The sequence below is a fragment of the Apis cerana genome, linkage group LG2 (genome assembly GCF_029169275.1).
Source record: "Apis cerana isolate GH-2021 linkage group LG2, AcerK_1.0, whole genome shotgun sequence".
Lineage (NCBI taxonomy): Eukaryota > Metazoa > Arthropoda > Insecta > Hymenoptera > Apidae > Apis > Apis cerana.
The window spans coordinates 9,953,789-9,975,922 of NC_083853.1; the positions used below are offsets into that span (position 1 = coordinate 9,953,789).

Consider the following 22,134-nt stretch of genomic DNA (forward strand, 5'->3'; position numbering starts at 1 on the left):
TTTGATTAATCGATGGATTAATCGAATGGAATTGTCATCAACGATACTCTAATTCTCGATCTAACCATGAACGCGGGAAAGTTGATGTTTGAAAAAAAAACTTCGTAACGTCGATAATAAAAATAACTTAAACTTTAACGTACGGATATTGAACGTATGGATATTGAGATCACCATTTGCACAAAATTTCTGGATCATTCTTGGTTAGAAGTGCTAGAAAACATCTGTCTGAACCTTTTATCATTATGATTAAGTCCTGTATCTTCATTATTCGCGAAAACGATATACATAAATGTGATAACTAACTAATCGAAAACAATCAATGAAGAACGTGAAGAAATATCAAGAGGATCGTAAAATAATATTGAAAAGCACGAGTTTCAATTAACGATTGATCGTGATCTGCTTTCATGCACGAAGGGATTTTCTATTATATCATTTTACGAAGATCGTGGAAGAGGGTAGTAATTTAACCTATAGACGGCTGGTTTACCCTTTTCCGAAGATTCTCCTACACGTTTGTCATAATAAAATCAATGAAATTCACTACGATATAGTTATTGTGTAATATTACACATTACAATCCCTGTTTGTAGCTTGGCTCTACTTTTTGCGATATAGGCGTGTGCAGACAGTTATAAATTTTGATGTTTTGGTTAGAGAAATTGGTGGAAGAAAGAATAAGAACTGATATTGTGTTTGGATATCAAACAACATGTTCAGATAATCAAATAAGATAAGATTATAATTTTTGTTTTTTTATATATAATATATATAATAACAAATTTTTATGAATGAATAAGTAGATGTATAATATGTTTATGAAAAATATAAAAAAAATATTGTGTAAAGATTTTTGAAGAAAATATTTATCGAAATATTTTACTTTCATAGCGAAAAATTTCCTGTACAAAATATCATTAGATAGAACTCATAGAATACATTTTGAATATATGTTTCCTTGAATATTATTCAATGATGGTATGATATATTACGAAAAATTGTTTGGAAATTGTAATCATTGTTTAATTCGATTAATTTCTTTTTTAGAAATGGGACTTGAATTAAACTGTCAGTACTGTCACGTATATAATACTACTTATATTTGTCACGTTTAATATTTTTATATTTTGGCAAACTTTTTGCGGAGCAGGTACTTATTTTTTTTTTAAAAATTCATCACTGCTTTGTATATAATCATAAATTTATATCACTATTATATATACATATATCATATTCTATTTTTATGTAAGATTAAATTATTTTTAAAAAAGATTAAATTACCAAAATACTTTACCAAACAGTGAAGATAAGTGAGAAGTTTTATGTATCTCAATTGGCATTTAATGTATTGGAAAAAAAGCCATATCATTGATAATTTCGATGTCTCATTTAACTATGATGATTGCTGACATCATTGAACAATATTAACAGCTTCGATATCGTAAGTGCATCTAAAATTGTAATTCGTTTTGTAAACGAATATATATTTTATTAAATATTATAAGTTATCAAGACTTTATTCATATATTGAATATATTAAGCACATTGAAACTTGAAGGTTTCTTTTAATACTATTAAGTTTAATTAAATATTAGTAAACTATTTGATAATAATTTGTAATAATTGAAATGTTGCGATAATCTACCTTTTGTTAATATCTGTATTCGGTGTTACTTTCACGAATAAAACAATATGTTACGTTGATTAATTTCTTATTAATAAAGTATATGTGTTTTCTGCATACTTTCATGACAAATATCACACATGTTTAAATTTCATTCAAAGCAACAATATCAGTTGAATGTTATACTTGTACTGGTTTCCTGTAAAAAAACACAGAATTTAAAATTAGTGATTTTTATATCATCTTTTTTGAAATTCAGGGAAAGTTTTAGATATCTTTATTTATCTACACGGATATTGGAAATTAGATTTAAGTTAACATTTTGTACATTAATTTTTTAATTAATTTTAAATTAATTTTTAATGGCATTTTTCATATTATAAATAATTTTTCTCAAAAAATTACAAAATTTTATTATTAAAATATATTTATTATAAAATCTTTGTATAATTTTCCCATATAATATTAAATTTTTGTTACATTTAATCTGCAACAGTTGCTATTACGATAAAACTTTTGAATCATATTAATATGCATAATAAAATATACTTTTCAGCTTAGAAAACGATCACTCGATCAGAGTAACAATCATTTTGTAATCGAAAGAGACAACTTCAAAAATCGCTACTCCGTTACTTTCTACGTTTTACGTAGAATTTTAATAATTGAAACGCAACTATAGAATCTCGTGGTGTATTTCAGAAAATGCAACTTGTTCCCCTTTACTTACTATCTAGATAATAACTGTTCGTAATCTGTACAAACTTTACAAACAGCATTTATTGGAAACTACAAACCGCTGCAAATGTGATAGTGTCAGTCTTTTAAATATGTATCTCGATTTTCTTCGAATCCCACGAAATTTTCTATAAATTATATTAATACATTAATATATAAAAAAGTTTTGAAATTTTTCAAATATTTTCACAATATCTTATTTCTATCAAAGATAACTATCAAAGACAAGAATCGTATATCAAAAAATTCCACTCGTGGGAATACCTTCTGTCTGAATGGAATAACTTGTATCATTCGCGGAAAACTGAAACGGGTAATTTCAATCAATTTTTTATTCTTCGATAAAATTGGTTTCAATGACATGAATTCAATGCTGAATTCATATACGCAAGCGCAATATTCCATACCAAACCGAATTCCAGTTTTGCTATAAGCGCGTGACTAGTCATATCGAAGCATTCAGTCATGGAAAATATATCTGAAATAGCAAAGGCGGAGGAGGATTTGAAATACGCCACGAGATTCGTGAAACCGATTATGGGAATGATCGGTGCCTGGCCGATTTCACCGTCTACCTCTTTCTTTTTAAAAGTACTCCAAAGATTGAAGCATATATTCACATACTTCCTTTTTTTTCTGATAATAATTCCAACTCTGATGTACGTGTTCCTGAAAGAGAAGAACAACAAAGTAAGACTGAAGCTTATGCCGCCGATTATTAACTGCAGTATACAATTTTTCAAATATACGATCATTCTCTGGCGGAGGAAAGAGATCCAAGAAGGATTATACGCGATCAAACATGATTGGATAAAAGCCACGGAAGAGGAAAGATTGATTTTTCGCTCGAAAGCGAAGATCGGAAGAAGGGTAGTTTTAGTCGTTGCGTTCACTATGTATGGTGGTGGTTTATGCTATCGGATGATCCTTCCCCTTCTGAAGGGAACGATCGTCACTGCTAATAATACTACGATTAGAGCATTACCTTGTCCCAGTTATTTCCTTATTTTGAACGAGCAACAGTCGCCGATTCACGAAATATTGTTCGTGTTACAAATTATAGCAGGAATAGCGATTTATGCGGTTATTTGCGGCTTCTGCGGTATTTTTGCTCTGCTAGTTCTTCATACATGGAGTATGCTGAGGATCCTAGTGAATAAGATAAAGAAATTAGTGGATAAATCAGATATGTCTGAAGTGGTGCTGCAAAGAAAGATCATGGATATTGTTGAATATCAAATGAAAATAAAAAGGTGAGTAAAAATTTTGTGAGATTGAAAAATTTAAAATAAGAATTGAGATAAAACGAACGAGTAAGAAAAGAAAAAGAAAGATTTTTAGATTTTTGATACTATTTAAATTCATATTATTTTTAACAGATTTTTAAAGAACATTGAAACAATTACAGAATACATATGTTTAATCGAAATGATTGGTAGTACGTGTATGATCTGTCTCGTGGGTTACTGTATTTTAATGGTATGAATATGTTAGATATTGCAAATTTTTAAGAATATTGAATAAATATATTTCAGGAATGGGAGAATACTAATACAATGGCTGTCGTAATCTATATCACGATACAAGTGTCTATAATCTTCTGTGTTTTTATACTTTGTTACATTGGACAAATGCTTGTTGATGAGGTACAAAATTATTTTCTTTTTTTCAAGCTGTATTTAATTTTTTTCACATTTATCCTGAATAACTTTATTAACAGAATTATATTGTAAGCCAAGCATCAAGTACAATAAATTGGTACCGGCTTTCGATCAAAAATATGCGTTGCTTGATACTAATTATTGCTATGTCTAATTATCCAATGAAACTCAAAGCAGCCAAAATGATGGAAATGTCTTTAATTACTTTTACTGATGTAAGTACGAAAGAGAAATTAAATCTATGAAAAGTAAAACTTACGAAATTAACATATTCTATAAATATAATTTCGTAGATCATGAAAGTTTCAATGGGATATTTAAACATACTACGTGAAATTATTTAAACAATTATTATTTACATGTACGTTTTTCATTAAAAATTATGGAGAAATGATTTTATACATAGTCTGATTTTTTTTTTTAATAAAGAATCACTCTTGTCAGTGATCGATCACAAATCTTCTTCAGTTGTGCACAATTTGTTCCACATGCAATATCTGACCTGAGACCATATCGTATAATAACTATTCAAAAATTGTTTATACAACAATGAAAAGAAAAAGTAATGTTTAAAATCTATTTAGAATTAAAATATCCATGAAGCATGAAAGATCCAACTAAAACTTTCTTCACATCCCCTCGACAAGAACACGATAATCATACGTTCGTTCCTCGTTCTATAATTTTTTCCTCCGCTTTTGAAAAATCCATTTCTAAACTTATGATTATCGTCAACGACTAGAAATACGCAAGCGGAAAACATTATCGAGAAAACTCTTTCATGGAAAATTGTATGGAAAAATCGAAACAACAACAAACAGAACACTTTCCCCGAGTTTCTAATTTCACAGCGCAAGCGCACAATCTTACGAAACTTTTCGAACCGTTCGATTAGTCGACCATGGAATTATAATCAGTAACACTCTGGTTCTTGATATCCAATCATGAACGCGGAAAAGTTGATGATCGAGGAAAAACCTCCCAACGCCAATTACAAGAACGATTTAAGTTTCAACGTACGATTGAACGTCTGGACGTTGAGAACAATCGGCACTTGGCCAAGATCTCCGGATCATTCCTGGTTAGAAACGCTGGAACACGTCTGTCTAAATCTTTTCTGCTACGAACTGCTCGCGTTCATTCTGATCCCGTGCAGTATATACATCATCCTCGAGATCAAGGACTTTTACAACCAGTTGAAACTCGGCAGCGCGCTCAGTTTCTTCTTGATGGCGGTGATGAAGTACTGCGTCTTCATTATTCGCGAGGACGATATACGTAAATGCGTGGAACTGATCGAAAACGATTGGAAGAACGTGAAATATCAAGAGGATCGTAAGATAATGTTGGAAAATGCGAGTTTCAGTCGTCGATTGATCGTAATCTGTGGCACTTTCATGTACGGAGGGGTGATTTTTTATTATATCGCTTTGCCGCTCACTCGAGCGAAGATCGTGGAAGAGGGTGGCAATTTAACGTATAGACGGCTGGTTTACCCTTTTCCCAAGGCTCTCCTAGACGCTCGTCACAGTCCAATCAATGAAATTTGTTATACGATACAGTTATTGTCTGGGTTTGTCGCTCATAATATCACGGTCGCCGCTTGTGGTTTGGCTGCTCTTCTTGCGATACACGCGTGTGGACAGTTGCAGATTTTGATGTCTTGGCTGGAAAAATTAGTGGATGGAAGGAAGAACGATAACGAGAACTTGGATCAGAGATTGGCTAATGTTGTGAAACAACACGTTCGGATAATCAAGTAAGATAATTAATGATTTTTGTGAACGAATAATAAGTAGATGTGTTTACGTGAAATGAAGATAATATGTTTTTAAAGGAAATGTATTTATCGAAACATTTTAGTTTCATAGCTCTAACGGAAGATCTCCTGCACGAGATATCATTGATAGAAGTGGTGGGGTGTACTTTGAATATATGTTTCCTTGGATATTATTCCATGATGGTATGATATTACGAAGAATTGTTTGAAAATTGTGACCATTATTTAATTCGATCAATTTCTTCTCTAGGAATGGGACTCGAAGCAACCTGTCAGTGGTGTCACGTACATAATACTACTTATATCCGTCACGTTTAATATTTTTATATTTTGTTATATCGGTGAACTCTTAGCAGAACAGGTACTCATTTTTTTTTTTTTTAGAAAATTCCTCATGCTCCATATGAATTTGTATCGCTTGTTGTTTCAATGTATACAAATTTATAAAAGGATTAAGTTATTTATATACTTTACCAGACAGTGAAGGTGGGCGAGAAATCTTATATGATCGATTGGCATAGAATGCCTTGGAAGAAAAGTCTTGCCATACCATTGATGATTTCCATGTCCCATTCGACTACCAAGATAACCGCTGGCAACATTATCGAACTTTCCATCAGCAGTTTTGGTGATGTAAGTACTCCATAAGTGATTGATAATCTGTAAACATACAACAAATAAGTTTCTGTTGTAAACTTTTATCAAATACTGTAGGTTATCAAGACTTCAGTCGCGTACTTGAACATGCTACGAACATTCACAACGTAATGATTTTTTTAAAATATTGTCAGCGATAAATTCTCACACTGAACATAGAAAAAATATAGATATATATAAAAAAAAAATATATCACATATATCTGCATTTTTATAAAAATATTTTATTATAGATTAAAGAAAAATTTTCTTTTAAGTCAAATAACAATATCATAACTGAGTACTTTTCATGCCGATATTTCTAAAAAAATCAACATAGATATTATAAATATTATAAGAATAAAATCTTATAATAAAAGCAAATATATCCTTAAGAAAATATTCAGAATTTATCTTACATTTAAAAATGTTTTCTTTTAGAATAAAAATCAGAATTACATTTAGCACGAAATATTGGCAACGCAAAAGTAAAAAGATAAAAATTATAAAAATAACGATTTACCATATCATCAAAAAGAAAAATATTCTTCCCAATATTCAATCCTATTCTATAGAATCAAACTTTATTTTCCCTGATGTACACACAAGAATACGGTAATGACATGTTTCTCCCTCGTTCTGTGATTTTTTCCTTCTCTTGAAAAATGCATTGCGAAACTTGTCGTTAGCGTCAACTGCGATGATCACAACTGAAAATATAATATTACTTGAGGGTAACTGAGAAAAGTACGTAGATAATTCTATTAAATTAAACCAGTAAATATAAACATCACTTGCCATTTCCATTTTGCGCAAAACTAATTGCGCATGCGCAGTTAGATTCAGTTAAACGTTTTCAAACAACCAACCATCGATAAAGTTGACTATTAGTAACTTTCCGACATTCGAAGTTCGAAGATGAACATGAAACATTTTATTGTCGAGGAGAAATCCTGCAACGCAAGTTATAAGAACGATTTATGTTTCAATGTACAATTAAATGAGTGGACATTGAGAACGATTGGAACCTGGCCAAAATCGCTGGATCGTTCTTGGTTAGAAACTATCGAACATGTCTGTTTATGCTTTTTTAATTACATTTTACTCGCGTTCATCCTAATACCCGGTGTTATGTACTTTCTTCTCGAGATGAAAGATTTTTACGATCAAATGAAACTCGGTAGCGCGCTCAGTTTCTTTCTGATGGCGGTGATGAAAATCTGTGTCTTTATCATTCGTGAAAACGATATACGTAAATGCATAGAATGCATTGAGGACGATTGGAAAAATGTAAAGTATCAAGAAGATCGTAAGATTATGTTGGAAAACGCGAGTTTTAGTCGTCGATTGATCGTAATTTGCGGCGCTTTTATGTATGGAGGGGTGGTTTTTTATTATATCGCTTTGCCGCTCACTCGAGCGAAGATCGTGGAAGAGGGTGGTAATCTAACGTATAGAAGACTGGTTTACCCTTTTCCCAAGGCTCTCCTAGACGCTCGTCGCACTCCTGCCAACGAACTTCTGTACACAATACAGTTATTGTCTGGGTTCGTCGCGCACAATATCACGGTTGCCGCTTGCGGATTGGCTGCCCTTCTTGCGATGCACGCCTGCGGACAATTGCAGATTTTGATGTCTTGGTTGGAAAAATTGGTGGATGGAAGGGAAAACGACGACGAGAATTTGGATCAGAGACTGGCTAGTATCGTGGAACAACACGTTCGAATAATCAAGTAATGTGAAGATTTAAATTTTATTTGATATTAAGACATAGAAATTGAAATCGAGTGTGTCTTTTGTAATATTTCAGTTTTATAACTTTGACGGAAGATCTTCTTCAGGAGATATCATTGGTAGAAGTTGTGGGTTGTACTATAAATATATGTTTCCTCGGGTATTATTCGATGATGGTATAATTTTACGAGGATACGTATAAACTTACGAAACAAAATTTTAATTTGCGATTTTTTTTTCTTTAGGAGTGGGATTCTAAGCATCCTATTAGAGGTGTGACGTATATAATATTGCTTACATCCGTCACGTTTAACATTTTCATATTTTGTTATATCGGTGAACTTTTAGCAGAGCAGGTATATTTTTTTCCAAATTATTTCGATGATAATAATTTATTAAGAAATAAAATTTTTAAAAAATATTTTACCAGACTGTGAAAGTTGGCGAAAAGTTTTACATGATTGATTGGTACAGAATGCCCTGGAAAAAAGGTTTGGCCATCTCTTTGATAATTTCTATATCTCGTTCAACCACGAAGATCACTGCTGGCAACATTATCGAACTTTCTATTAGCAGTTTCGGTGCTGTAAGTGTTTTAAATTTAAGACAGTCATTCATTCTGTAAATATATAATATTTTATTGAATATTATAGATCATCAAGACTTCATTTGCATACTTGAACATGCTACGAACATTGACAAGTTAAAGGTTTCTTTTAGTAAACTTCGATGATAATTACAATAGCAATTATCATATTAAGTAATAGAAAAAGTATAATTTACGGATATATCGTATATATACTTTTTATAAAAATATTCTGTATAATCAAAGATTAAATGAAAAAGAAAGAATTTTTATTTAATTTAATTATTGACAATACTTTTCAAAATCTATGAATTTTGTGATTTTTTTTATTTGTTACTATTAATTTGTTATTATTTATTATTTATAACAATTTTTATAACATAGAAAAATATGAGATATTTTATATATAAATTGCAGAAATTGACGAGAAATTTTATTATACTTTGATCATCGTAATTTAATTCATCAATGGAAATTATAATCTAAAATATGAAAATACTTGTCAACAATAATGTAAGTATCAAATAATAATTATTATATTTATACATTATTACTTACTATTAATAAAAAAGACAAAAATAAACAAACAAAAGAGTGCACCGGTAAATGAAAAAATAACTATCCATAAATTGATTCCTTAAAAATCATACAACTGACGTTCGCTGATATTCCAAACAATCAATTTATCGATGTTCTCCTATCATCGCTCCTTCTATTCTTATAATGCATAATGTAAAAATCTGAACTTCGTGGAAGGGTTGAAACTAAACTACTTTTATTCTCCCTTCCGACGGAAATCAGAAATTAAGCGCAAGCGCAATGTTATTTTTCTTTTGAACTATTATTACCATCCCTTTTAGTATTAGACAAGCCATCGAGGATCAAAGATGCAAAAATCAAAAGACAAGGCAAAGACAGCCAATCAGAAGTTCTACTTGAAAGATTACGAATACCAGAAGAACGTGAATCTGAGCATTCAATACAATCGTTGGTTGTTAAAACCAATGGGTCTTTGGCCGAATTCGTATACATCACGATCGAAAGATTATCTGTATTGGCTTATAAATATCGTCTGTTACTGTTTAATCAGTTTCCTCTTCATCCCTTGTACGCTATATCTGTTCCTTGAAATTGAAGATTTTTACGGGAAACTGAAACAATTCGGTCCTTTGATCTTCTGCATGATGGCATTCGTAAAATATTATTATCTAATTTTCCACAAAACCGATATTCGCGAATGCGTGGAAAGGATCAAGTGGGATTGGAGGAACATCACATACGCGAAAGATAAAGAGATCATGATAATGTACGCGAATTTTGGACGAAAACTGGTGGTCGTTTGCACCTTTTTCATGTACAGTGGATTTGCCTTTTATTACATCGCTATACCGATCAGCGTTGGCAGAGTCAAAACAGATAATCTCACCTTCATCCCTTTGGTGTTCCCTTTCTCGAGATTCATCGTCGATACTCGTTACAGCCCGACCAACGAAATCGTATTTTCCATCCAATTGATGGCCGGTGCTCTTATGCATGGAATCACATCGGCTGCTTGCAGTTTAGTGGCTACATTTGCGGTGCATGCTTGCGGCCAGATGCAGGTGTTGATGAACTGGTTGCAACACTTGATAGACGGCCGATTGGACATGGACGAGCGCTTGGATGGTAGAATCGCGGACGTGATACGCCAACATGTTCGAGTCCTAAAGTAAATCAATTGATTATTATCGTTTTGTAATGATTTTTAATACGACTGATATTTTCAACATTGCTTCGAATTATTTGTTTTTTAATGCAACGAGTTTAAAAAAAACAATCGATTATTTCAGATTTTTGGCGCTTACCGAAAAAACTCTACAGCAAATTTCTTTTACCGAATTTTTGGGCTGTACGCTAGATATATGTCTCGTTGGATATTACGTTATTATGGTATGATTGTCCACAATTTAGATTTTCAATTTAAAAGTCATTCTTAAAAGAATTGTCGTTATTTATTTATTTTAAAAGAAATCGCGATACAAAAATTAAGGATCAATGATCTATAAATTCGATTTAAAATTAATCTGATTTTAATGATCTACAATTCTGAAACGCGTCAATTCTCATTTACATAAATTTAATTCAATTATAGGAATCGAAATCGAATGATGTCACGAGCGTAATAACTTACACAATTTTACTTATATCACTTACGTTCAATATTTTTATATTTTGTTATATAGGCGAGATCGTTGCCGAAGAGGTAAGCTTTTTGTAAAATTTTTGTAAAATGTTTTAATAATGATATGATATTATGATAGTGTAGGAAAATTGGTGAAATATCGTACATGATCGAATGGTACCGATTGATGGGAAACAAAAAGCTTTTTTGCATTTTAATCATCGCAATGTCTAATTCCTCGATAAAATTGACAGCTGGAAATATCGTGAATTTATCTATAAGCACGTTTACCGATGTGAGTATCAATTTATTCTCGTAATTTTCTTCTTTCTGTCTTTTTTTTTAGATTGATTTTCATCTTTAATTTTAATAAATAGGTGGTTAAGACAGCGGTTACTTATTTAAACGTACTTCAAAAAACAACTTGAAAATTTCTAAGTATGGATATTTTTTTATATTCGTTGATGTGTGTGTTTAAAAAATCTTTACTGTTATATACTCGTTTTATATGTGTCTTTTTATACATGTTGTTTCAAATAATGAGTGATTGTTAATTGTCTTGAATGTTGAAAATTTTTTCTATAATTTAAAGGGATATTAAAAATCATGTTTTATAATGATGTTAAGAATTAATGATAATGATGAAAAAAATTTTGCAAATAAATTAATTGGTATGTTATATACTTATATTATATTCTTTTAGTCTCAAATTTGTTAAAACTTACTTATCATTTCGTTTCGTGAAAAGAATAACAAAATAGAGAATATTTCCAAAAATTATAGAAAACTTCAAAAACTATTATCCAAGCACAAAAATTACGCACAAAAAGTAAATAAATTAAATATCATAGAAAAGTTCTACAAAGCAATGAAAAAATTTTCTTAAAAAAGACGACTAATAGTAAAAAAAAGTTCATAAAAAAAAAAAGAAAATAAACTCACTTTTTCCATGTATCAACAGTTCTGTTCTACTAATATTAAAAAAAAATCAATTTATCGATGTTTCAACTCTTCCTGCCTGTAATGCATAATAAGAGAAGTGCCAAATGGGGAAGAGTTTATTTCATCGAGGGAGAATAACTTTTAATTTTACCCTTGCGATAAAAATTGGAAGAAATGGCGCAAGCGCATCCACGTCTTATGATAATTATCAATCTACAAATCTCTCAGTACGAAGAGAGCTTTTGAGCTCGAACGAAGAAACGATATGTCCTCTGTAAAAATTGATCAAGATTATAAAAGTAACGTAAATTTTAGCATTAAATATAGCCGTCGTATTTCAAAAATGATCGGCTTGTGGCCTACTTTCGATAAAGTTTCAACGATACACAAATATCTTCGACTGTTATATAATATCATTTGTTACTGTTTGTTAATGTTTATTATTGTACTTGGATGGATGTATATAGCTTTCGAAGTGAAAAACATATACGACGGATTAAAATTCGTTAGTCTAATGAGTTTCTGCATGTTATCGATCACAAAGTATCATTTGATAAACATTCACAAGGATGACGTCCGCGAGTGTGTCAAACGTATAGAATGGGACTGGAAAAATATATCCTACTCAAAAGATAGAGAAATTATGCTAATGAACGCAAATTTTGGAAAGAGATTGATCATTGTTACCACCACTGTCACGTACAGTGGTTTTGTCTTTTTTTATATAGCTATACCGATGAAAATTGGAAAAATTCCGGCACAAGATGCTAATATTAGTTTCATACCCACGATGTTTCCTTTCCCGAAATACATTGCTGATGTTCGATATAGTCCAATAAACGAAATTGTATTTTTCTTTCAATTTATGTGTGGTTTCTTGGTGCATGGTGTGACATCATCAGCTTGCAGTTTGGCTGCCATATTTACAGTTCACGCTTGTGGCCAGATACAGGTGATGATGATCTGGCTGGAACATTTGATAGAAGGTCGATTAGACATGTGTTATAACGTCGATCAGCGAATCGCCAAGATCGTGAATCAACATGTTCGAATATTGAAGTGTGTAAAATTTATTTATCACATATTATCACATTTATTTAATACAAAATTAACTTTTTTTAATAAAATTTATATAAGATTAATGAAAATAATAGATAGAAATTATTTATAATTTATTATCATACTATTTATAATGAAAAATTTCAATCATTAAATTTTCAAATTCTTAAAATTTTGAATTTTAATAACTTTTTGACTTGGAAATTATTAAAAATTGTGTAATGTTTGTCGTAATGTTTACAGATTCTTATCACTTATTGAAAAAATTCTTCAACAAGTATCTTACATGGAATTTTTAGAATGTACAGTAAACGTGTGTCTTCTTGGATATTGTGCCATCATGGTACACAATTAAAACATATTTGAAAATATATTTATATTTATATTTATAATTTTTAGTTATTTTTTTTTTAACATAATATAATATAATCTTGCAATTACAGGAATGGGAATCGAATCACTTAACAGAAGTCATAACATATGTTATAATACTTCTAACGATTATATTCAATATTTTTGTATTTTGTTACATAGGGGAACTTTTGGCAGATCAGGTAGAAGTCTTTTGAAATGATTATATCAATTTTATATACAACTATTGTGACATAGTTTATAATAGTCTAGGAAAATAGGGGAAGTAACGTATATGATTGAATGGTACCGATTATCCGGAAAGAAAAAGCTGTGTTGCGTTTTGATAATCGCAATGTCTAATTCATCTATGAAATTAACAGCTGGAAATTTAATCGAATTATCAATGAGTACATTCTCTGATGTAAGTATTGAATTATTATAATCTCATGTGTGTTTACATATAACTGACAAAAATATTTTATAATAGGTGATTAAAACATCGTTTGCTTTCTTAAATGTATTGCGAACATTAACTTAAGCATTTTTTGAATCGCAATATAACATAATGTAAACTAAATTTATAAACTTTATTATATTTACTATAATTGATGTTTTTTTTGTTAAAAAACTATAGCTTTGGTATACTTTATCTGTTATCTGATGTTAAAAATCTAAGAAATAAATTTTGTTATATTATATTATAAAAATAAATAAAAAAAAATACAATTTATATCGGTACTTACAAATTTTTTTTGATAATATTATTTATTTTTAAGTAATAAGAAATATATATATAAAGTCCACTAAAATAATAAAACATCATCCAGATACTAGTAATGATAAATTTTCGAATCACTATCAGTAACATTATTTCACGAGTCAATCAATCGATGGTTTCTCCGTCATTCTCCACGTTTCGAATTCATAATACATAAATGAGAAAAAGTTTAAGCGGGGAAAAATTTCAATCTGAACTATTGGAAAGCAAACTTTTGTTCCCCTTTATTGAAGAAAATCGGCGCAAGCGCCGCATTCTTTTTCTCAGAACCTCAGATCAAAGCTGGTTAGTTTGAAAGAGACGTTCAAACTCTAACGATGGAAAAATCAAAAATCAACAGCATATCGTGCATCAAAACAGATCATGACTATAAGAAAAACGTAAACCTGAGCATTCAACTGAATCGCTGGATTTTAAAACCGATCGGCCTCTGGCCGAATTCCTCCACCATTTCAACGACAGGAAAATATCTTTATCGATTAATAAATGTAATCTGCTACAGTTTAATAAGTTTCCTCTCGATACCGTGCAGTTTATATCTAATTCTCGAAGTGGAAGATATCTACAACAGAATAAAATTATTTGGTCCATTGAGCTTCTGCGTGATGGCGTTTCTAAAATACTATTTGTTAATCCTACACGAGGATAATATTCGCGAGTGCATCAAACGTATCGAATGGGATTGGAAGAATATCACGTATTTCAAGGACAGAGAAATCATGATAACGAATGCAAATTTTGGAAGAAGGCTGGTCGTTATTTGCACGTTTTTCATGTACAGTGGCTTCGCCTTTTACTATATTGCCGTGCCAATTAGCGTTGGAAAAATTCCTGCGCAGGATGACAATATTACCTTCATTCCCTTGGTGTTTCCCTTCTCGAGATTTATCTTCGATACTCGCTACAGTTTCATAAATGAGATCGTATTTTCTATTCAATTAATCGCCGGTGCTTTGATGCATACGATAACGACTGCAGCCTGTAGCTTGGCTGCTGTATTCGCAGTGCATGCTTGCGGCCAGATGCAGGTGTTGTCGAGCTGGCTGAAACATTTGATAAACGGTCGATCAGATATGTATAATAATGTGGACAGCAGAATCGCAAGCATCGTGAGTCAACATGTTCGAATATTGAAGTGTGTAAGAATTCTATGATTAGAAAAATTAAAAAATATAATTTCATTTTGAAATCTAATTATTTTACGCGTCAACATTCAAATTTTAATTAAATTAAATTTGAAATTCGAATTTTATTTTTTACTGAATTAAAAAATTAGAATATTGGATTTTCAAAATTTATTACATATATGTTAAGTTATAATCGAATTGAGTTTTATCGCTAAATATTAAATCATATTCTAGATTTTTAGCGCTTACAGAGAAAGCACTTCAACAAGTGTCATTCGTGGAGTTTTTAGGTTGCATGTTAAACATATGTCTCCTTGGATATTACGTTATTACGGTATTACAGTATTATTGAAACTGAATGATTTAAATAAATATATAAATGTTTAAAACATAATTCATTCATATTTTAGGAATGGAGTTCGAGTCATTTAACTAGTGCAATAACATTTTTCATACTGCTAATATCTCTTACGTTTAATATTTTCATATTTTGTTACATAGGCGAGTTGGTAACCGAACAGGTTAGAATATTATTAATAATTTATAAATTTATCTTTTTTCTTGAATATTGTTATATTTTTTCCAGTGCAAGAAAGTTGGAGAAATTTCATATATGGTCGATTGGTATCGATTAGAGGGAAACAAAAAGCTATGTTTCGTTTTGATAATTGCAATGTCTAATTCATCGATTAAATTGACTGCTGGAAATATGGTTGAGTTGTGTTTGACCACTTTTAGCGATGTGAGTACGAAAATGTTTGAATCTTTTTTTAAAATTTTTTTCACTGAAATACTTATTTTTTGTAATATAGATTGTTAAGACAGCAGTCGCATTTTTGAACGTATTACGAACATTAACAATTTAAAGGTTTCTTTTAGTATGGCGAACTAGTTATGTTCGATGATAAAAGTTGCAATTTTCATATCGAATAATAGAAAAAGTGTAGATATACGGAAATATGTTTCTTTTATAAAAATATGTTGTATCATAGATTAAATGAAAAAATAAAAATTTTTATTTAATCTAATTATTGACAATATTTTTTAATATATGAATGTTGCATACTATTTAAAATAATATGCAGAATTTATTATTTTTTGTTAAGTTGTTATGACTTTTTGCTATATGTATATATATATTTTATTCGCGTATAAATTATATTAATTATATATTAATAATTAGAAACTTTAATTTTTTTTTAAATTTTGATCTTTGAAATTAAATTTATCAATAAAATTTATAATTTAAAATGATAGAACTATTTTTCAATGTTTTTAATAATGTAAATATTATATAAAAATTTAATGTAAAATCATTTTATAAATTATATTAAGAATCATATATCGCACAAATTGTCAAACAAAAATTAAATAGAATTTTTACATGCAAATCTTTATCAATAGTTCTTTGATTATTTGCATGAAATATTATTATCTGATTATTATTTATAAAGCCAACATTCATGAATGTAAAAAGGATCAAAAGATTGGAAGAATACCACAAAAATGATTATGATAACGATCACGAATTTTGAACAAAAACTGATTGTTTGCATTCATATACATTCATATTATTACACTACTACATCGATCATATAATTATAATACATAATCTCACCTTCATTCTTTTAATATTTCCTTCCATATCCATCCATTCAGAATTCATTGTTGATATTCATTACAATCCAGCCAATAAAATTATATTTTCCATTCATTTTGTGATCACTGCTTAATATACGTTTCAAATAAGTAGCTGTTAACTGTTTTGAATGTTGTTAATTTTTTATATTATTTAAAAGGATGTATTTTATAATGCTAATGTTAAAAACAAAAAATATTAAAAATAAACTAGTTGCTACATGTATAGATATTTATATTATTAACATTCAATCTCAATTTTGTTAAAATTTACATTATTTTGTGTAAAAGAAAATAATAATATAAGAAAATAAAAAAATATTTCCAAAAATTACAAACAAATTTTTTAAAATTTTACTTAAGTATTTGAACGTAAGAATTAACAGAAAGTAAATAAAAATTAAATATCATGCAAAAATGACTTTATAAAACATTAAAAAAACATTCGTACAAAAAATACTAGCAGTGCATAAAAAAAAAGTTCGGAAAAAAAAAAGAAAAAGAACTCATCTTTTACACGTATCAAGAGTTCTGTTCTACTAATATTAAAAAAAAATCAATTTATCGATGTTCCAACTCTTCTTACCTGTAATGCATAATAAGAGAAGTGCCAAATGGGGAAGAGTTTATTCCAGTGAAGGAGAATAACTTTTTAATCTTACCCTTGCCATAGAAATTGGAAAAATATGGCGCAAGCGCATCCGTGTTTTAGAATTATTATCAATCTACAAACTCTCAGTACGAAGAGAACTTTCGAGCTCGAATAAGGAAACGATTATGTCCTCTGTAAAAACAAATCAAGACATCAAAAATAATATAAATTATAGTATTAAATACAGTCGTCTTATTTTAAAAATGATTGGACTGTGGCCAACTTTTGAAAAAATTTCAACAATACGCAAATATCTTCAATGGTTATATAACGCTATTTGTTATTGTTTAATAATGTTTATCATTATATCTGGATGGATATACATATCTCTCGAAGTGGAAAACATATACGACAGATTAAAATTCGTTAGTCTAATGAGCTTCTGCATGTTATCGGTTACAAAGTATCATTTGATAAACATTCACAAGGATGACGTCCGCGAGTGTGTCAAACGTATAGAATGGGACTGGAAAAATATATCTTACTCAGAAGATAGAGAAATTATGTTAATGAATGCAAATTTTGGAAAGAGATTGATCATTGTTACCACTACTGTTACGTACAGTGGTTTTGTCTTTTTTTATATAGCTGTACCGATGAAAATTGGGAAAATTCCTGCACAAGATGCTAATATTAGTTTCATACCTACGATGTTTCCTTTCCCGAAATACATTGCTGATGTTCGATATAGTCCAGTAAACGAAATTGTATTTCTCGCTCAATTTATATGTGGTTTTTTGCTGCATGGTGTTACATCATCGGTGTGCAGTTTGGCTGCCATATTAACGGTTCATGCTTGTGGCCAAATACAAGTGATGATGGTTTGGCTGAAACATTTGATAGATGGTCGGTTAGATATGTGTAACAGCGTCGATCAGCGGATTGCCACAATTGTAAATCAACATGTTCGAATATTAAAGTATGTAAGATTTACTTATCTCATGATAAAATTTTATAGTATAATTGTTTTGCGAGGAGTTTGTTTAAATTTGATTTTACTAGCAAATTATATATTTTTTCTGGAAAGTGTAAAGACAGAGTTTGAGAAAAATATATAGAAATTGTATTACTTGTTATTGCAATAATTTTTTACTATTATTTATTATTTATTAAATTTGAAAACTGAAATAGATTTTTAATTACAAAAAATTTTAAGCTTTAATAATTTTGTAATTTGAAATCTTAAGAATTTTCTATATTTAATATCTGTAAAATATTTAATCAAATATTTTGAATTTATTTATATAGAAGTGTTGTGATAATGTTTACAGATTTTTATCACTTATCGAAAAAATTCTTCAACAAGTATCATACATGGAATTTTTAGAATGTACAATGAACGTATGTCTTCTTGGATATTGTGCCATCATGGTACACAATTAAGAGATATTTAAAAAAAATATTTTTTAACAGCTATTTCTTTTCGATATAATATAATATAATTTTTGAAATTCTAGGAATGGGAATCGAATCATCTAACAGAAGTCGTAACATATCTTATATTACTTATAACAATTATATTCAATATTTTTATATTTTGTTACATAGGGGAGCTTTTGGCTAATCAGGTATGGTTTTTTAAATGATTATATCAATACTTGACATTCAACAGTTATGGCATAGTTTATGATAGTCTAGGAATATAGGGGAAGTAACATACATGATCGAATGGTACCAATTATTCGGAAAGAAAAAGCTGTGTTGCGTTTTGATAATCGCAATGTCTAATTCATCTACTAAATTAACAGCTGGGAATTTAATCGAATTATCAATGAGTACTTTTTCTGACGTAAGTATTAAATTAGTATAACTTCATGAGTTTTTACATGTAATTAATAAAAATATTTTGTACAAAATAGGTGATTAAAACATCATTTGCTTTTTTAAATGTATTGCGAACATTAACTTAAATATTTTTCAAAATGCAATACATATAACATAAATTATATTTATATTTATTATTTTAATATTTATTATATTAGACTGTAAGAATAAGTATGTTTTTTCCTTTTAAAAAAACTGTAATTTTTCATATGTTTTATTATAAAGAATCTAAGAAATAAATTTTATTATAAATGTGAATAAAAAAAAGTTATAATTTATGTTGATACTTACTAATTTTCTACAATGATTTTTTTTGTGTTAAATAATAAAAAATGAAAGTTAAACTTCAAAAATAACTCCATATAATATCGAGAAATACATCGTTTTGATGTTTTATGAATGAATCGATGGCTTCACTATCATTCTCAGCACTCTAAACTCATAATGCATAAATAAGAAAAGTCCAACACAATTCAACAGGGGGAAATACTTCAATTCATCGGAGAAAATAAACTTGTTCCCCCCTACTGAAGAGAAACCGGGGAATTGGAAAACCGGCGCAAGCGCTCTATTCTTTTTTCTAGAACCTGAGATCAAACAATTGCTGGTTAGTTCGAAAGAGGCGTTCAAACTCTAATGGTGAATAAATTAGAAATCGAGAGCATGTCGTATATCAGAACAGATCACGACTATAAGAGAAATGTAAACCTGAGCATTCAATGGAGTCGCTGGATTTTAAAACCGATCGGCCTCTGGCCGAATTCCTCCACCATTTCAACGACAGGAAAATATCTTTATCGATTAATAAATGTAATCTGCTACAGTCTAATAAGTTTCCTCTCGATACCGTGCAGTTTATATCTAATCCTCGAAGTGGAAGATATCTACAACAGAATAAAATTATTTGGTCCATTGAGCTTCTGCGTGATGGCATTTCTAAAATACCATTTGTTAATCCTACATAAAAATAATATCAGCGAATGTATCAAACGTATCGAATGGGATTGGAAGAATATCACGTATTCCAAGGACAGAGAAATAATGATAATGAATGCAAATTTTGGAAGAAGGCTGGTCGTTATTTGCACGTTTTTCATGTACAGTGGCTTCGCCTTTTATTATATTGCCGTGCCAATTAGCGTTGGAAAAATTCCTGCGCAGGATGACAATATTACCTTCATTCCCTTGGTGTTTCCCTTCTCGAAATTTATCATTGACACTCGCTATAGTTTTACGAATGAGATCGTATTTTTCATTCAATTGGTCGCCGGTGTTCTATTGCATACCATAACGACTGCAGCCTGTAGCTTGGCTGCTATATTCGCCGTGCATGCTTGCGGCCAGATGCAGGTATTGTCGAGCTGGCTGAAACATTTGATAAACGGTCGGTCAGATATGTATAATAATGTGGACAGCAGAATCGCAAGTATTGTGAATCAACATGTTCGAATATTAAAGTGTGTACAAATTCTGTGCGTAAAATTAAGAAACAAAAATTTTATCTTGAAATCTAATTACTTTAAGCGTCAAAATTCAAATTTTAAATTTAAATTTTTTTATTTAAAGTTTATTGATTTTGAGATTATAAAATTGGAGTTTTTTTTATCTTAAAGATATATAATTAATATCGATATAATATATCACATCAATTTCAGATTTCTAGCACTTACAGAAAAGGCACTTCAACAAGTGTCATTCGTGGAATTTTTAGGTTGCATGTTAGATATATGTCTCCTTGGATATTACGTTATTATGGTACTACAATATTATTAAAACTAAATGATTTAAATGAATATTCAAAACTTTAAGACATAATTCATTCATATTTTAGGAATGGAGTTCGGGTCATTTAACCAGTGCAATAACATTTTTCATACTGCTAATATCTCTTACGTTTAACATTTTCATATTTTGTTACATAGGCGAGTTGGTAGCCGAACAGGTTAGATAGAATATTATTAATAATTTATAAATTTATCTTTTTTCTTGATGCTATTTTTTCCAGTGCAAGAAAGTTGGAGAAATTTCATATATGGTCGATTGGTATCGATTAGAGGGAAACAAAAAGCTCTGTTTCGTTTTGATAATTGCAATGTCTAATTCATCGATTAAATTGACTGCTGGAAATATGGTTGAATTGTGTTTGACCACTTTTAGCGATGTAAGTTTAAACATGTTTGCATTATTTTTATAAATTTATATTAAATATTTATTTTTTATTTAAATAGATTGTTAAGACAGCAGTCGCATTTTTAAACGTATTGCGAACATTAACATGAACATTCTTTAAAGTAGAATGCAGATTAAATATTTGCTACATATTTAAATAATATAGAAATATAATATAGAAATAAATATAGAAATAAAATTCAAATTTTGATAATTAATGTTTATATAATATAATGTTATAATAAAATTCATTTGTAATATTGTTAATTCTATCATTATATTGTAAGATAAATTGATATTTTACATTAAATTTAACATGCACAATTCCACAATTTTACATATTATTTTTTGTTTTAAAATTTAAAATTTTTAGTTGGAACAAATAACTTTTATGCAACTTGCCTTGTAGTAATAATCTATTATTTGTAAAATATTTTTCACAAAATTATTACAATATAAATTTATACATCCAATATTTAAAAAACATAAAAAGCTTATTCGAATGAAAATTCATTCTTCAGAAATTGATTACTTCAACCTGTTGCGAAATGGTCAATACACTCGTGCACTACTAACGTTTAAAAAAATCAATTTATTGATGATTCCACATCATCAACCCTTATCATATTCATAATTCATAAACCAGCAAACTAATAATCGAGAGGGGTC

General features: G+C 29.5%; 7 protein-coding genes across 7 annotated transcripts; all 7 read left to right on the plus strand.

Moving 5' to 3' along the window:
* Positions 1-2,839: 2,839 nt before the first annotated feature.
* On the plus strand, positions 2,840-3,661 carry LOC107996668 (uncharacterized). Its single transcript, XM_062071074.1, has one exon. The coding sequence runs from the start codon at positions 2,903-2,905 to the stop codon at positions 3,620-3,622; it is 720 nt and encodes a 239-aa protein (XP_061927058.1). The 5' UTR covers positions 2,840-2,902; the 3' UTR covers positions 3,623-3,661.
* A 782-nt stretch (positions 3,662-4,443) lies between these two features.
* Positions 4,444-6,762, plus strand: LOC107996652 (uncharacterized). The gene is made up of 5 exons (XM_017054822.3): positions 4,444-5,785; positions 5,890-5,989; positions 6,057-6,167; positions 6,284-6,439; positions 6,521-6,762. Exons 1-5 carry the CDS (start codon positions 4,971-4,973, stop codon positions 6,572-6,574), a joined length of 1,236 nt encoding a protein of 411 aa, XP_016910311.1. The 5' UTR covers positions 4,444-4,970; the 3' UTR covers positions 6,575-6,762.
* Positions 6,763-7,240: 478 nt separating this feature from the next.
* On the plus strand, positions 7,241-14,027 carry LOC107996653 (uncharacterized). The gene is made up of 14 exons (XM_062071979.1): positions 7,241-8,174; positions 8,252-8,351; positions 8,421-8,531; positions 8,606-8,761; positions 8,829-8,877; positions 9,622-9,831; positions 9,899-10,469; positions 10,591-10,690; positions 10,984-11,003; positions 12,093-12,923; positions 13,167-13,266; positions 13,367-13,477; positions 13,543-13,698; positions 13,765-14,027. The coding sequence occupies exons 1-14, from the start codon at positions 7,360-7,362 to the stop codon at positions 13,813-13,815; spliced, it is 3,381 nt and encodes a 1,126-aa protein (XP_061927963.1). The 5' UTR covers positions 7,241-7,359; the 3' UTR covers positions 13,816-14,027.
* On the plus strand, positions 9,220-12,133 carry LOC107996667 (odorant receptor 22c-like). Its single transcript, XM_028666263.2, has 4 exons — positions 9,220-10,469; positions 10,591-10,690; positions 10,893-11,003; positions 11,062-12,133. Exons 1-4 carry the CDS (start codon positions 9,649-9,651, stop codon positions 11,239-11,241), a joined length of 1,212 nt encoding a protein of 403 aa, XP_028522064.2. The 5' UTR covers positions 9,220-9,648; the 3' UTR covers positions 11,242-12,133.
* A 267-nt stretch (positions 14,028-14,294) lies between the features above and the next one.
* Positions 14,295-16,210, plus strand: LOC133665630 (odorant receptor 22c-like). Its single transcript, XM_062071057.1, has 5 exons — positions 14,295-15,190; positions 15,417-15,516; positions 15,593-15,703; positions 15,769-15,924; positions 15,995-16,210. Exons 1-5 carry the CDS (start codon positions 14,373-14,375, stop codon positions 16,046-16,048), a joined length of 1,239 nt encoding a protein of 412 aa, XP_061927041.1. The 5' UTR covers positions 14,295-14,372; the 3' UTR covers positions 16,049-16,210.
* Positions 16,211-17,516: 1,306 nt separating this feature from the next.
* Positions 17,517-19,382, plus strand: LOC107996765 (odorant receptor 85b-like). The gene is made up of 5 exons (XM_062071980.1): positions 17,517-18,391; positions 18,744-18,843; positions 18,930-19,040; positions 19,106-19,261; positions 19,332-19,382. The coding sequence occupies exons 1-5, from the start codon at positions 17,598-17,600 to the stop codon at positions 19,380-19,382; spliced, it is 1,212 nt and encodes a 403-aa protein (XP_061927964.1). The 5' UTR covers positions 17,517-17,597.
* Positions 19,383-19,738: 356 nt separating this feature from the next.
* LOC107996747 (odorant receptor 22c-like) lies at positions 19,739-21,733 on the plus strand. Its single transcript, XM_017054937.3, has 5 exons — positions 19,739-20,753; positions 20,952-21,051; positions 21,128-21,238; positions 21,302-21,457; positions 21,525-21,733. The coding sequence occupies exons 1-5, from the start codon at positions 19,933-19,935 to the stop codon at positions 21,573-21,575; spliced, it is 1,239 nt and encodes a 412-aa protein (XP_016910426.2). The 5' UTR covers positions 19,739-19,932; the 3' UTR covers positions 21,576-21,733.
* Positions 21,734-22,134: the final 401 nt, after the last annotated feature.

Coding starts and splice junctions, on each gene's coding strand:
- LOC107996668 (XM_062071074.1), top strand. CDS start 2,903: ATGGGAATGATCGGTGCCTGGCCGATTTCACCGTCTACCTCTTTCTTT.
- LOC107996652 (XM_017054822.3), top strand. CDS start 4,971: ATGAACGCGGAAAAGTTGATGATCGAGGAAAAACCTCCCAACGCCAAT. Junction 5,786..5,889: donor CAACACGTTCGGATAATCAA/GTAAGATAATTA, acceptor GAAACATTTTAG/TTTCATAGCTCTAACGGAAG. Junction 6,440..6,520: donor CCATCAGCAGTTTTGGTGAT/GTAAGTACTCCA, acceptor CAAATACTGTAG/GTTATCAAGACTTCAGTCGC.
- LOC107996653 (XM_062071979.1), top strand. CDS start 7,360: ATGAACATGAAACATTTTATTGTCGAGGAGAAATCCTGCAACGCAAGT. Junction 8,352..8,420: donor TCGGGTATTATTCGATGATG/GTATAATTTTAC, acceptor TTTTTTCTTTAG/GAGTGGGATTCTAAGCATCC. Junction 12,924..13,166: donor CAACATGTTCGAATATTGAA/GTGTGTAAAATT, acceptor TAATGTTTACAG/ATTCTTATCACTTATTGAAA.
- LOC107996667 (XM_028666263.2), top strand. CDS start 9,649: ATGCAAAAATCAAAAGACAAGGCAAAGACAGCCAATCAGAAGTTCTAC. Junction 10,691..10,892: donor TTGGATATTACGTTATTATG/GTATGATTGTCC, acceptor ATTCAATTATAG/GAATCGAAATCGAATGATGT. Junction 11,004..11,061: donor GCGAGATCGTTGCCGAAGAG/GTAAGCTTTTTG, acceptor ATATTATGATAG/TGTAGGAAAATTGGTGAAAT.
- LOC133665630 (XM_062071057.1), top strand. CDS start 14,373: ATGGAAAAATCAAAAATCAACAGCATATCGTGCATCAAAACAGATCAT. Junction 15,517..15,592: donor TTGGATATTACGTTATTACG/GTATTACAGTAT, acceptor TTCATATTTTAG/GAATGGAGTTCGAGTCATTT. Junction 15,925..15,994: donor GTTTGACCACTTTTAGCGAT/GTGAGTACGAAA, acceptor TTTGTAATATAG/ATTGTTAAGACAGCAGTCGC.
- LOC107996765 (XM_062071980.1), top strand. CDS start 17,598: ATGTCCTCTGTAAAAACAAATCAAGACATCAAAAATAATATAAATTAT. Junction 19,041..19,105: donor GGGAGCTTTTGGCTAATCAG/GTATGGTTTTTT, acceptor AGTTTATGATAG/TCTAGGAATATAGGGGAAGT. Junction 19,262..19,331: donor CAATGAGTACTTTTTCTGAC/GTAAGTATTAAA, acceptor TGTACAAAATAG/GTGATTAAAACATCATTTGC.
- LOC107996747 (XM_017054937.3), top strand. CDS start 19,933: ATGGTGAATAAATTAGAAATCGAGAGCATGTCGTATATCAGAACAGAT. Junction 20,754..20,951: donor CAACATGTTCGAATATTAAA/GTGTGTACAAAT, acceptor CATCAATTTCAG/ATTTCTAGCACTTACAGAAA. Junction 21,458..21,524: donor GTTTGACCACTTTTAGCGAT/GTAAGTTTAAAC, acceptor TTATTTAAATAG/ATTGTTAAGACAGCAGTCGC.